Source organism: Telopea speciosissima, chromosome 7, assembly GCF_018873765.1.
Source record: "Telopea speciosissima isolate NSW1024214 ecotype Mountain lineage chromosome 7, Tspe_v1, whole genome shotgun sequence".
NCBI classification, from domain to species: domain Eukaryota; kingdom Viridiplantae; phylum Streptophyta; class Magnoliopsida; order Proteales; family Proteaceae; genus Telopea; species Telopea speciosissima.
This window is the reverse complement of record NC_057922.1, coordinates 63,456,072-63,468,248: the sequence shown is the minus strand read 5'-3', so window position 1 is coordinate 63,468,248 and position 12,177 is coordinate 63,456,072. Positions and strand designations below refer to the sequence as shown.

General features: G+C 39.9%; 1 protein-coding gene across 4 annotated transcripts; it reads left to right on the top strand.

Annotated features, from left to right (window-relative positions):
- Nucleotides 1-2,662: 2,662 nt before the first annotated feature.
- LOC122667883 lies at nucleotides 2,663-10,703 on the top strand. 4 transcript variants are annotated; one of them, XM_043864348.1, is made up of 2 exons: nucleotides 2,663-3,637; nucleotides 10,295-10,703. In XM_043864348.1, the coding sequence occupies exon 1, from the start codon at nucleotides 2,701-2,703 to the stop codon at nucleotides 3,622-3,624; it is 924 nt and encodes a 307-aa protein (XP_043720283.1). In that variant the 5' UTR covers nucleotides 2,663-2,700; the 3' UTR covers nucleotides 3,625-3,637; nucleotides 10,295-10,703. The 4 variants fall into 4 exon arrangements, with proteins under 4 accessions (XP_043720283.1, XP_043720285.1, XP_043720284.1 ...); XM_043864350.1 differs by having other exon boundaries at nucleotides 10,121-10,703; XM_043864349.1 differs by having other exon boundaries at nucleotides 10,108-10,703.
- The last annotated feature ends 1,474 nt before the right edge of the window (nucleotides 10,704-12,177 follow it).

Sequence of the window (12,177 nt, the reverse complement as noted above, 5' to 3'; positions counted from 1 at the left end):
GAGGCGTGTGCCCAGGGTGCTGCTAGGGGGCATCTAGTGGCCGAGCTATGCAGCACACATCTCGGCACACGCCTAGGGATGTGTGCGACACAGCCCAACGACTGGCAGCACCCTGGACGTTCCCTGCTCCCTGGAGACGATCTTGATCCCAAATAAAAACATTAATTACCCAACATAATATTATGTATATCTACATAAACTTTGTCTCCTTGTTTTTCAAACTTAACAATTTTGAAAATCGATTGACCACAAAAATAAGAGATCTATCAATCTTAAACATATTTACCAATCCAAAACTAGCAATAAAGTTTAGAGACATCATACAAGAAAAAAAAATAGTTCCCAAGACCAAGGTAGCCTGACCCCCTTAAGACAATCAAATAACCATGTTTTGACAATCAATCCAAATATCTACTTTCTCCCATCCTTGCTCTTGTACGTGCTCCTTGTAATTCCTTTTGGAGTTCCCTAGTTTCCGAATCCTACGCGTATTTTGAAACACCATAATCTTTGTAGACCACCAGAAATTGAGAGTTAAAAATAAAACTAGCCCATCTCTGCTCTTAGCTGATAATTCTCAACCTTAGCATAGCCCAAGCCCCAAAAAATTGGGTTGGGTTTAGGTGGGCTTGAGTTTTTGCAGCTTAAGTTGCACATACTTTACACCTACCATTACACAATCTTAACCCATCCCTGTTCTTGGCTGTTATTTCTCAACCCTAACTTAGCCAAAGGGCTGAAAAATCCTAGCCCAAGCCTTCAAAAATTGAGTGGGCTTTAGCCAATTGGCAAGGATAAAGAGTCATTTTTGTATTCCCTACTTTTTATTGGGAGTGTGACCGGAGTCCTTGAGGCTTATGTTAAATTTACAAAGGGGCGCTGTTCTCTGTGCCGCAGTGCAGGCTGCGCCCAGACACATGGGGTTGGGTACAATGACCACCCTACCCCCTTGCACAGGCTGCTCATGTGCTTGGGCGCAGTCTGTGCTGCGGCATAGAGAACATTCTCCCATTTACAAAAATCCATCATCCAAGACTTATATATTTCCTTCTTTACCTTTGCAAAGATGAAAGAACTAGTGCAATTAAGGGTGCAACAAGGCTAGGGCCGCCAGGCTGGGTCAGATTATTTTAAAAGCCAGGTTGTCAGGCCTTGCCCTGAGGTTAGGCTAGGATATCTCAATCTATAGCAGCCCTGTTCAGCTCAGTGCGGGCTAGGCATGACCTTTTTTTTACATTTTTATATTAGTTTTTACAAAAATATAAAAATAAAATTTAACTTGGGAAAAAGTTTCATACAGGGTCGTGTAAACTGTGTCTGTGAGAGGGTGAGAGTTTCCAGGCATTAGTTACTGGGTGAGTATTTATAACTTTTCCAACTCTTTGTGAGAGACCCTCTCACGTACACGGTTTACACGACCATGTACGAAACCTTTCCCCATTTAACTTAGGATGATTAATTAATAGGGTTTAGAACTTGAATGAGGTGGACTCCCCACCATTAGAAGTGAAAGGAGAAATTACACTTAAGTAACCTAACATTTAGAGAAACTGTGTGAGTATCCTTTTTCATATTTTCAATTTTGCCCATGCCACCTCCAAAAAGCTCCTCCTCACCATCACTTCCTATATATGATAATGAACGTAATGTTTTGGCCGGAGAGGGCCAAATTCAGTTGCCGTCATTGCCTACAAGGTGCAGAGCATAGACATCCTTGTTGTCTCCCTTGCTATGATCAGCTATTGCCATCTCCATCTCTTCCTTCCTATCTCATCCCCTTGCCCTCTGCATCTCTCTCCCCTCTCCATCGCAACTCCTGTAACCCCTCCCCATGCTCTCTCTCCACCCTTTGCCCTGAACTTATGCAACCCATCCCCCACTCTCTCTCTTTCTCTCTCTCTCTCTCTCTCACACACATACACACATTTTCATCTCCCCACTTTATATGGACAAAATTGAAAGAGAGAATGTTCTCTGTGCGACAGCGCAGGCTGCGCCCAGGCACATGGGCCTGCCACTTAGGGGGTAGGGTGGTCATTGTGCCCACCCCCATTTGCCTGGGCGTAGCTTGCACTACGGCATAGAGAACAACACCCCAAATTGAAAATATGAAAAAGATAACCCAAACATAATAACTACATAATGTGATGTACTTAGTATGATATTCAAAAATGAGAGTTGAGATATCTAAGCATAATTTTTTTTTTGGTACATTAGGTGTAATTTACCCAAAGAAAAAAAGAAAAGAAAAGGAGATTGTTGTCAAGCTGTGTGGCTCATGCACCAGTACGGGAGCCAATAAAAACACGCCGGACATCCAATAGGAGTGAGATTGTTTACTTCAAGGGGTTGAGGCAGTCAATTTGCCCTTCTGTGTCCTGGCGCAGGTGCCACGCGGCCTGGTAGCCATTTTTTTACAAAAACAAAGAAAATTGTTGGTTAGTGCGGAAGTGGAAAATAGGGTAGCGCACCAAAACCAAACGAAAGTCGGTTTGTTCAATCGAATCTTCGAGCAAGGAGGGATCGGGAGACTCGGGACTCGAGCGAGTGGTGTCTCCCTGTAATCTCTGTTGGCAGTCTCGCGGGTGGGTTTGTTCAATCGAATCTTCTTCTTTGAGTCTTTCGACGAGACGACCATTTGCCAATTCCCTGTTCTTTTCTCTTTTCAAAATTTTTTGTAAAACAAATTTTGATTGAAAAATGGCAGCCCTGATTTCCTGCATCTTCTCCTCTTCGACGCTGCTGTCAATGGGGCTCTACCACCTCATCTGCACCACCCGAAACCACCTAAAGTCCCCTCGAGACTACACCGCAAAGCCCTACCACCCCTTCCCCCCTGCCTCCTCCTCTTCAACCCTGAAGCACATCCAGCTCTACCTGCTCATCCTCTACCTCTTGCTGGCCTTGGGTCACCAACTCCTCACTTCCTCCGACTCCGACCCACTCATCAAAGGTCACACCCCAGTCCACCGTTTCTCCTCCCTGCAGTCCGCCGCCGTGCTCTTCCTATTCCTCATCCTCTCCATCTCGCTCCTCCTTTCCTCCACCACCTCCCTCCTCCCCATCCCCTCAGACCTCTTCTTCGCAATAGCCTCTGTTGTCTTCTTCCTTCACTACTATATCTCCTCCGCCGCCGCCTCCTTCCAGATCTCCGATCTCCAGGCCAAATGCGACTCCGTCTCCTCCTGGATTTCTGCTGCCTCTGCCCTCCTCTGCCTCCTCCTCGCTTGCCAGCCCAGATTGTTCATCGCCGATGTGGGTTTCGGCGCTTCCATCTGTCTCCAGGGGCTCTGGGCTTTGCAGACTGGTTTGTCGCTTTATGTCGAGGCTTTCATCCCCGAGGGTTGTCATCGTCTCTTGGATGTCGTCAATGGGGTCGAGGGTTCCACCAAATGTGATCTAGAGGAGTCTAGGTTTAGGGCCGTTGCTATTCTGGATCTCGCATTTGTGGTTCATGTCACTTTTGTTCTCGTCACCGTCATTGGTGTTTATGCAGCCATAGCTAAGAGCGTTGGTTTGAAAAGGCTTGGCTCCTATGAGGCATTGCCCACTATGTCCTCCGGAGGCGGAGATTCCAATCACAATCACGTCCAGATGAAGGCTTTGGCGGGAACGCAAGCCTGAACTCTCATCTCAGGTGTGTTTTTTTCTGAAAAGAAAATAATCGTTTGCACTATTCCTTCTTGTGCTTTCTTGTGGCTGGTCTATTTGCTACATGTTTTTTCCTTTCTGATTATAATATGAAATCATATTGAATTTCTTTGGGTGTTCAAATTATGCGTGTTCTTGTCAATGTTCTATTCCCTCTCTTTGAGGGTCCTTTTCCACAATCTGCAATGTGTTATAGTTGATGACTAATTTGGTATCTTTATGGAGTATTAATTCTTAGTTGTGTTAAATGGATCCAAGTTCATTTTTTTTTCTATAATACTCAACAGGTTGCTCCCAAGGATGCAGATAGGTGGTTCTGTAGTCATGTATGTGTGGATTCATTACTTATTTCCTGTATCCAGTTTGCACTGTAGAATTAGCCACTTCATGTTTCTAGTTTGCATTTTGGGTTATGTTCTTGGGTTTGCGATATATTTCGTGGTCTTTTAATTTAAGGGTATGTTTTCTGTTCCACAATCAAGTCATCTCCTTTCTGATAATTAGCATACAATATTGTTGGAGAGATGTGGTCACTGGTTTATCCGAGTATGTCCTGGCAAGAGTTACATAGTTCGAAATTTTGTAGACCAGGATTCTACTACCATCTTAGAACCTCTGGCATCTTTATTTGATATTTTCTGATAGATTAATGCGTAGCAGTCCGAAAGACTTTGCCCTTTTGGCTATAGCCAATAGCTTGGAAATTATCGCAAGGCAACTACTGAATTTCAGGTGACTCAGTTAAGCATGCCTTTGGAACCCTCATCTAGTGATCATCATCTTAACCTGCTGGCACCAGAGATAGTCTTAGAATATCCATGTTTTGAACCCAGAGATTATGTTTCTGAGGATTCAGAGTTTCAAAAAAATTCTAAATGCCATGATTTAATCCACTTAATACTGAATGTGAACCTCTTCTCTGATTTCCTGGATTATCTACCACTATCTTCCACCAGACAATCTGCCTCAAAAAGTGAACTTCTGGATTATGTTAGTTGATAAAAGTCACCAGGCAAAGCTCCCTTCAGTCCTCTCAGGAATTTTGATGGATCTCGAACATGATTGTGTGATGGTTATAACCATTCGTTAGGTACATATAGAGAGTTGAAGTTATTTTTATGTTGCTTTTGGATGTCACTATTTTCTAGAAAACAGAAAAATAAATGCCCAGAAACTTTTGCGACTTTCTTAAATTATTGTCTGTACTGATTGGAACAATGTTGTCCTGTAGCGAGAGTGGCACCTTGTTTCAGTCTTTTGGAAGAGTGAAAGAACATCTACATATTTGTATACTCATATGATTATATTTTTAGTAGGATTTTTTTTTCAATTGTCTTTACCGGATAACACACACACACACACACAAAAAAAAAACTGCAGGATATACAATTTTGATGTGCTTCAGCCTATATGAAGACTATTACTGTTCTTGCTCAATTATTAATGTTTACTATATTGCCTCACTATTTTTAATGTAAGACTTTATACTGCAGGTAACAGTCCCAAAATAGGCTTCAAACTCTAATGAACTCAGGTAAACAGACTCAGACTTAAGTAGAAGAAAGTAATCAATCAAATCTGAGAGTTAGGTTTGAACAGAGAGAGAACTTTAGATACTCACTGTAGGGATCCAGAAGTAGTAGCAACAAGAAATAAAAGGGAACAAAATAGGGATCAAGCAGTCCTCTTTAGGGGTAGAACAAAGCTCTACAATTCTGTAGTGAGCAGGACTTGGAATAGGCACCAACAGAGGATCGAGTTCTGCAGAGAAATCCCAGGTTGCAGCAGGACTTAATAATGTAGTCCTAGATGGGTAGGAGACCTACTAGGAGCCAGATTAAAATCAGGTTCTGGTCGAGTCTGCTGTTTGGGGCAGATTTGGGGCTGTTTAGGGTTAATTTAGGGTTTAGGCTAGGGTTAGGGGTGAATGTGATATATGGTAATGATCAGCAGGTCTAGGGAATTATTTTGATATAAAAATATTGAGATTTGGATGAGTTTAAAATTCCTGCAGAATTAAGATTAGGGTTTGGGTGTTAGGTTTCAGGTTCTAGGGAGAAACTTAGGGTTTTGGATGGGGGTTTGAAGTTGGGTTTTAGATGATCAGATTGGGTTCAAACTAGGATCGAGTATAGGGGCTGGGATAGGGATGATATGCCTGAAATCTGAGAGGAATTGGGTGAGGGGATAGGGCTGGACAGAACTTAGATTGAACTAGGGTTTATGAAATTAAAACAGAAATTAAAGGGGAATCGAATGGGGAAGGAAAAGGAATGGAAAACAGAATTTAAATTCAAACTTACCACAGGATTCCACCGGCAGCAGCTTGATCACTGAAGGATGAAACCACCTTCACAAAGAGAGAACCTCCCAGCCGTCACGGCGTAAGGAGTCACAGGAAGTCCACCCGTCCTTCCTTGATAGATCCACAAGGCAACACTCCAAGGAGCAGCAGCAGCAGCAATCGGCAGTCAGCAAACAATCTTCTTTTTTCTAAAATTCAATTGTGGGGAGCCCTCCACGATTTTGTTTATTTATAATAAGGCCATAGGCCAATTCCTACTACAAATTAAATACCTCTCCTTCACAAAATCGTGGAAGGGAGAGGTTTAAGTCTAATTAATTAATTAAAACAGTGTAATGACCTAACTACCCCTACTAACTTAAAATAAAAGAATCTAACTTAAAACTAGTGATTTAAAAGAAGATTCCTTACTAGCCAATAGGATTTAAGAACGTATTAGCCAATAGGAGCACTTCATTTAAATCAGACCAACTGAACCAATTGGATGCAACCAATTTAAACCGGTTCGATTTAAAAAGCAGAAAATAAACTAAGTATGGAAAATGCAAGCAAAATAAACCTAACCTATGTCTCCCTAATTAAATCCTAAGTTTAGGACTTCTTCTTCTTCTTCTTCATCCTACTTGGAGCTGCATCACTCAAGTGGTCTGAAAATAGAAGCTTGGTGTCTGATCTTCAGCAACACAGAAGGAAATCTCCTTATCACAGGTAGGGCTTGGCAGCAGCTAATGGTGGACGGTCGGTTAGGAGAAGAGGGGAACTGAGAGAATCAGAGTTGCAGGGGAAAAGAGAAGAAATCGCATAAGAAGAAGTGGTGGTGGTGGTGGGGGAGAAGAATGCACACGCATAGCCACACTGGCTTCAAACCATAACTCAACTATTCCATACTATTCAATCTGAAATTTCATCCTAATACAAGCTATTTAAAAAAAGAAAATCCAACTAACAAAGGAAACCTAGTAAACTTAGAAACAAACTTTAACAAGGAAACAATCTTCTAAGATTCCTAACCAACTCTAACACTTGCAAACTTATCCCACTTTCTAAAATTTACTGAATAATATATTATCTACCTAAATAAAATAAATTCCTAATGTCCTACTAGACCCAAAACTCAAACTGGACCCGGTTCATCTCCATCTGGATACCTAACTGGGTTTGAGTCGGTCCAAGGCAGTGTATCTGCATCAGTTAACTTGATGGAATAATAGTCTTAAAATAACAGCAACAGAGAATAAAACATAAGAGTAAAAAGAGCTCGAGATAGAGGTGGGTTGGGGGGGGGGGTTTCTCAGCCCTGGGTCTCTCACCCACAGCTGTCTCAGCTGTTGAACAGGGAATTCCCTCCCATAACCGAGTGCAAGTATTGCCTCAAAATTCCATTCATCAAAGTTGTGATCCTTTCTTACAATAGTTGGCAATAAATAGCTTTGGCAAGCTTACAAAAATAGAAAGTAGGAAATAGCAACTAATGGAAAATAGAAACTAACTGAAAATAGAAACTACTAAGGCTTTATAGACTCCAGCCTTCTAAACAAAAAAAAAGGGAGGACACAAAATTAGAAACTAAACTAATCAGCTGGTGCAGCTTAACTGGTCAAAGGTCAGTTGCATCAAATTTCGAGCAGCACTTTTTGGGTCTTAGAAGACCTGCTGGGCTGGCTCGAGCTGGTCCAATCCTGGACCTTTAAAACCTGGTTCGATGGGCTAGTTGCTGCTGGACCAGTTTGGTTCTTCTTCTTCTTTTTTTGGTATTGTAGGCCAGTCATGGGATCTACGTTTGTTTTCCTTTGCTTGTTTCACAAAGCAATTGACATTGCCTTTATTTGTGGGATTTTGTTCCTCCAAACTTTCTCTGTTTTATATTTTGGTTTTGTGAGGTTACAGCATTGTCAATTATGCTGGGTTTTGGCAAATGCTTATTTACGTAAGCACCAAACCTATTGAATCTTTGTAGACGTTCATGATCAACCCAGATTCTGTTGATACTCCTAGTTCACAAGTTCAGGTGATCTGTTGTATTTGAAAGCCATTCTACTTTGTTGGCTATTAGTTAGGTGTTAAAATATCAGTGTTTTCACATTTTTTTTTTTTTGGGGGGGGGGGGGGTGTTTGCCTTCAGAAGGCCTGGACAGCCTAAACCCATGTCCGAGTGGACATGGTTTCTGGAACATTGACTGTTCAACAGTTCGACAAACTGATGTTCAGAATGCTTGTTTGGATTAGTTAGTTGGTTCATTGACCCTAGGTAAATGATCTGCGTCGTCTTCTAGACTTCAATTACTAATGAATAGAGCAATACCACTGTGGCAGATGTCCTTTTGTGTTGTAAATTGACCGTTATTTCATTTACCTTGTTATTATGTCAGTTTTCCTTTTCTCATTTGGGAGGGAGGACTTTTGGAACACATCATATGCCAGGCCAGATATTGTAAAACACAAATTGGGCCAAAAACTAAAGAATGAATATCAGAAGTAACAAAGGGGTTAATCACTTTGCTTGTAGCTGGTCTGCTTTCTATCAAGGCATGAAACAGGGACTACGCTGAAGATGAACTTTTATTCTATAAATAGAAAACATTTAATGAACTCTTACTATGCCAAACATATGCATTTCAAACTAACTGAGACATAGATTTATATCAAGGTTTTTTTTTTAGCCAAAGATTTGCTAGATACTTTCATTTTCTGATATGTTAGTACTTAAAACTTCGTTGGGCATATTGGAAAATCTGTTAGGCAACAATAGCCAAAGAAAGTGAATTTGTGAAACATTTCCTATAAAGGAGGATGGCAGTTCCACTCAAGCTGAAAATTTGTGAGATTGGTGGTGATGCAACGCATTGAGGTTGGTTCTGATATTTTCTTTCATCTGGAGCATGCAGATGGAAAATGTGGTTGCCTTTTCTATGAAGTTCAGGGATCTGTCAAAGGCTTTTGTTTTTCTCATACTCTTTTTTAGTTTTTGTCTTGAACATGGGTTGCCAGTGCCCATATTATTTCGGCATGAAAGAGTTGTTGACTGAGTTTTGGTATCACGATCAGAGATTTTTTTTTTAGGACAAAATTTTCCTTAACCGCGCGGTGAAGGTTCAGCCACCACTTTGGGTTCACAAAAACCTATAGGATTTTGGTATGTCCCCAAATACCCCCCATACCCTCTCGCATTCATCGAGAAGCCCACAGTGAATGGGAATCCATTAACCATAGCTGAAGGAAAACTCAGTCCTTTTTTTTTTATGGGTTTGTAGAAGCCTAAAGACTTAGCATCTGAAGCAAAATAGTAAACCAGAATCACAATGAATGTGATATGGCCGGAATTGAAGAATATTGAAACAACTCGGATGAATATAATAATCTGGTATGCAGTTAATAACGTAACCAGAAACAACTAAAATTACGATTTGAATCCAACAGCCAGATTAGAAGTTATGGTGGTATTCTATTTGAGATAGGATACCCAAAACCTTGAAGAGTAATAGAGAAGAAGATATGAACTCAGCTTCCCACTGAGAACTTGCTAAAATCCCACAAACTGATCCTTAAAATCCCACTAAGGGTTGCTACTGAATCTCACATTAGTTTGTTTGAATCGCAGAAACTGACAACAAAAAGCCATCTTTATTAAAAATATAATCATATGGAGCTCTATGGCTCTAACATCAATGTATAGAAACTAAAAGTGTATTTACATTAGGAAAAAAAATGTATTTGAAATAGGAAACTCAATCCCTAATAGGTATAGATGTCCCTTATTACTAAAACTCTATCTTAACTAATTAGAATAGGTGTCCCACGTGATTAAAACTCTATCCAATGTAGTACTAGGCTTTCTATTCGTACAAGACTTTATTCTATTATTAACAACCAAGTAAATAACAATTACTTAATGAAATAAAACAGTCAAACTAAACTAATAACGTAAATTCCATATTCCTACCTCTAATCTGTAATTTAGGGCTATTTAAGTGGCCTATTACAAAGAAAACCCACTGGACAAAAGGCCCAACTCATATATAACTCAACTTGGCCCAACACATAAACAACTCAACTCAAGGTTTATTTCCACAGAAAAATAAGCCCAATACTGTGTTTATCTGCATCATTTTTTTTTTCCACGCATAGTTTGGAGCTTCTAACTTCTTGGCCAGAGTTCGTTTGCAGAATGGGTCAAAAGTTGGTTTGAAATCCCCGGTCCTTCCAAAGATGATATTGGATGAATTAGTCAATCTAACACTGTTTTGTTTTCATAAATTTGGAAGACTAGTTTTCTTGGAACAAGTTTGCCTTTGATTATACTCATTGCAGTCCTGCTGAAACCTTGTTGATGGCGAACAGCTTGTGTCTGGAGTTGGAGGAAACTTGCATACATCTGGACACCCTACCTGAAAACGATCCAGACGGGGAAGGCTCTTTTTGGACACCTCCTGTTTATGGATTCTTCAAGATGATGCAAAAGAGGCATTTTGCCTACCCTTATGCAGTATATGGTGCAGTTGTTTGTGACTGTTCTGGTATTTTTGGTCGGGAGCGCAGGGCATGGAGAACGTTCTGAAGGCACCCCCCTTTACCGGTATGTGCCACTGTTTGTACAAAGCTTTCTCGTCTCTTGGTCATTGGGGTGTACCAAATTTGTGATGGAAACAGACTCTGATCTGGTTATAGCCTTATTCTGAGTGTGCAGCTCCCTTCGTGGGAAATTTGCAACTTTTTGGAGGACGTTTGGCATTTCAAGCACTTTTCTTAATTTGTCTCACCTCTTGTTGTAGTTGATCAGGAAACTCTGCTATTAGCTCACACACCCAAGTTTTTTTTATCTTATTAGGTGTATCAAGTTTTGAAGATAAGTTTTCCTCTCATGATTAAAATTCTGATTCTGGTTTTGTTAGTCAATTTTAAGCAGCAAAAGGAGTCACCTCTTCATTTATGATGAAAGTAAAAGAAAAAAAAAGGAAGGAAAATTCCCGAGTTGTTGTTTCAAAGGAGGGTTCCTTCCTTCCTTCCTGCATTGCTTTTGCTAGATGATGTTCTGGCACACTGACTATATGTCCATATGCTGCTGCTTAAATCTGTTGGATAGGTTGTCCATTCCATGCCCTACTCTGAGTTATTTTTCAGTTGAGTCTGACTTTGCTTTGTGCCTTCATAATGATTCCAGCATTCTTTGAGAAGTCACTTCTGTATGAAGAACTCGGTCCATTGAAGAAAAAATGATGGAAAAAACATGGTGGGTTATAACAAAATTACTTTCTGAGTCTACTTGTATATTCTTGTGTACTAACAAGATTGTAGACAGGTCTAAATGTTTAATAATGAAACTGTTTTGCCTCTCCTGGGAGCTGGGATCAGATCAAACCTCAATTATAAGCCATTTTGATGGTCTGAACCATAGTTAGCAAAAACGGGAATAGGAAAAAAATACAAATGGAAATGGCGTAAAACTCTGAATGGCAAAAAAAGAAAAAAGAAAAATAGAAATGGGGTTTTAAATGTGTAAATTTAAAAAAATTAGGGATAAAAAGGGGGATTTATAAATTGAGAAATTATTACCTTAATTCATGCGTCCAAGAAATATCATTCAACATCAATTCCAAATATGTACACCATAACAAAAAAATGTTCAAAGTCCTATTGAGTAATGTGACTTGGTTATGGTGTTGTTCATTGTTGTTACTTGTTAACATAGTTTACGCACTCCCGTAGTGATGCATGTTCAATTGGAGTTGAGAATCATCACTTTAGAAACCTTTTTCAGCATTCACGCATTGAATATAAGTTGAAGGTGATATCATGAGAAATGTAGTCTAAATCAACATTACATTGGCGAAAGAATTAGGTCGACTGGAGTTCAGGAATGAGAGAGAGAGAGAGAGAGAGAGATGGTCAGTTAAGAAAGCCATTGTTTTCAACAATCCAAGATCTTAAAAAACCATAAAAAAAAGTGGACATGTTTTAATTGCGTTTAAAACAAAAAACAGTCTAAGATTTTAAAGAATTACCAAAAACCGAACATGTTTAAAATGCGTTTAAAACATAAAACAATAGAAGATTTTAAAAAATTACCAAAAAATGAACATGTTTTAAATGCGTTTAAAACGGAAAGTTGGCCGTTTTACCATTTTTCCTTGCAAAATACATTTAAAATCCTACCAAAAAAGCAAAAAAAAAACACCGTTTTAAACGTATTTTTACTAACAATGATCAAAATCGATCTCCAACCT

Bases quoted from the DNA above. Each gene is read 5' to 3' on its own strand.
- LOC122667883 (XM_043864348.1), top strand. From the start codon at position 2,701: ATGGCAGCCCTGATTTCCTGCATCTTCTCCTCTTCGACGCTGCTGTCA.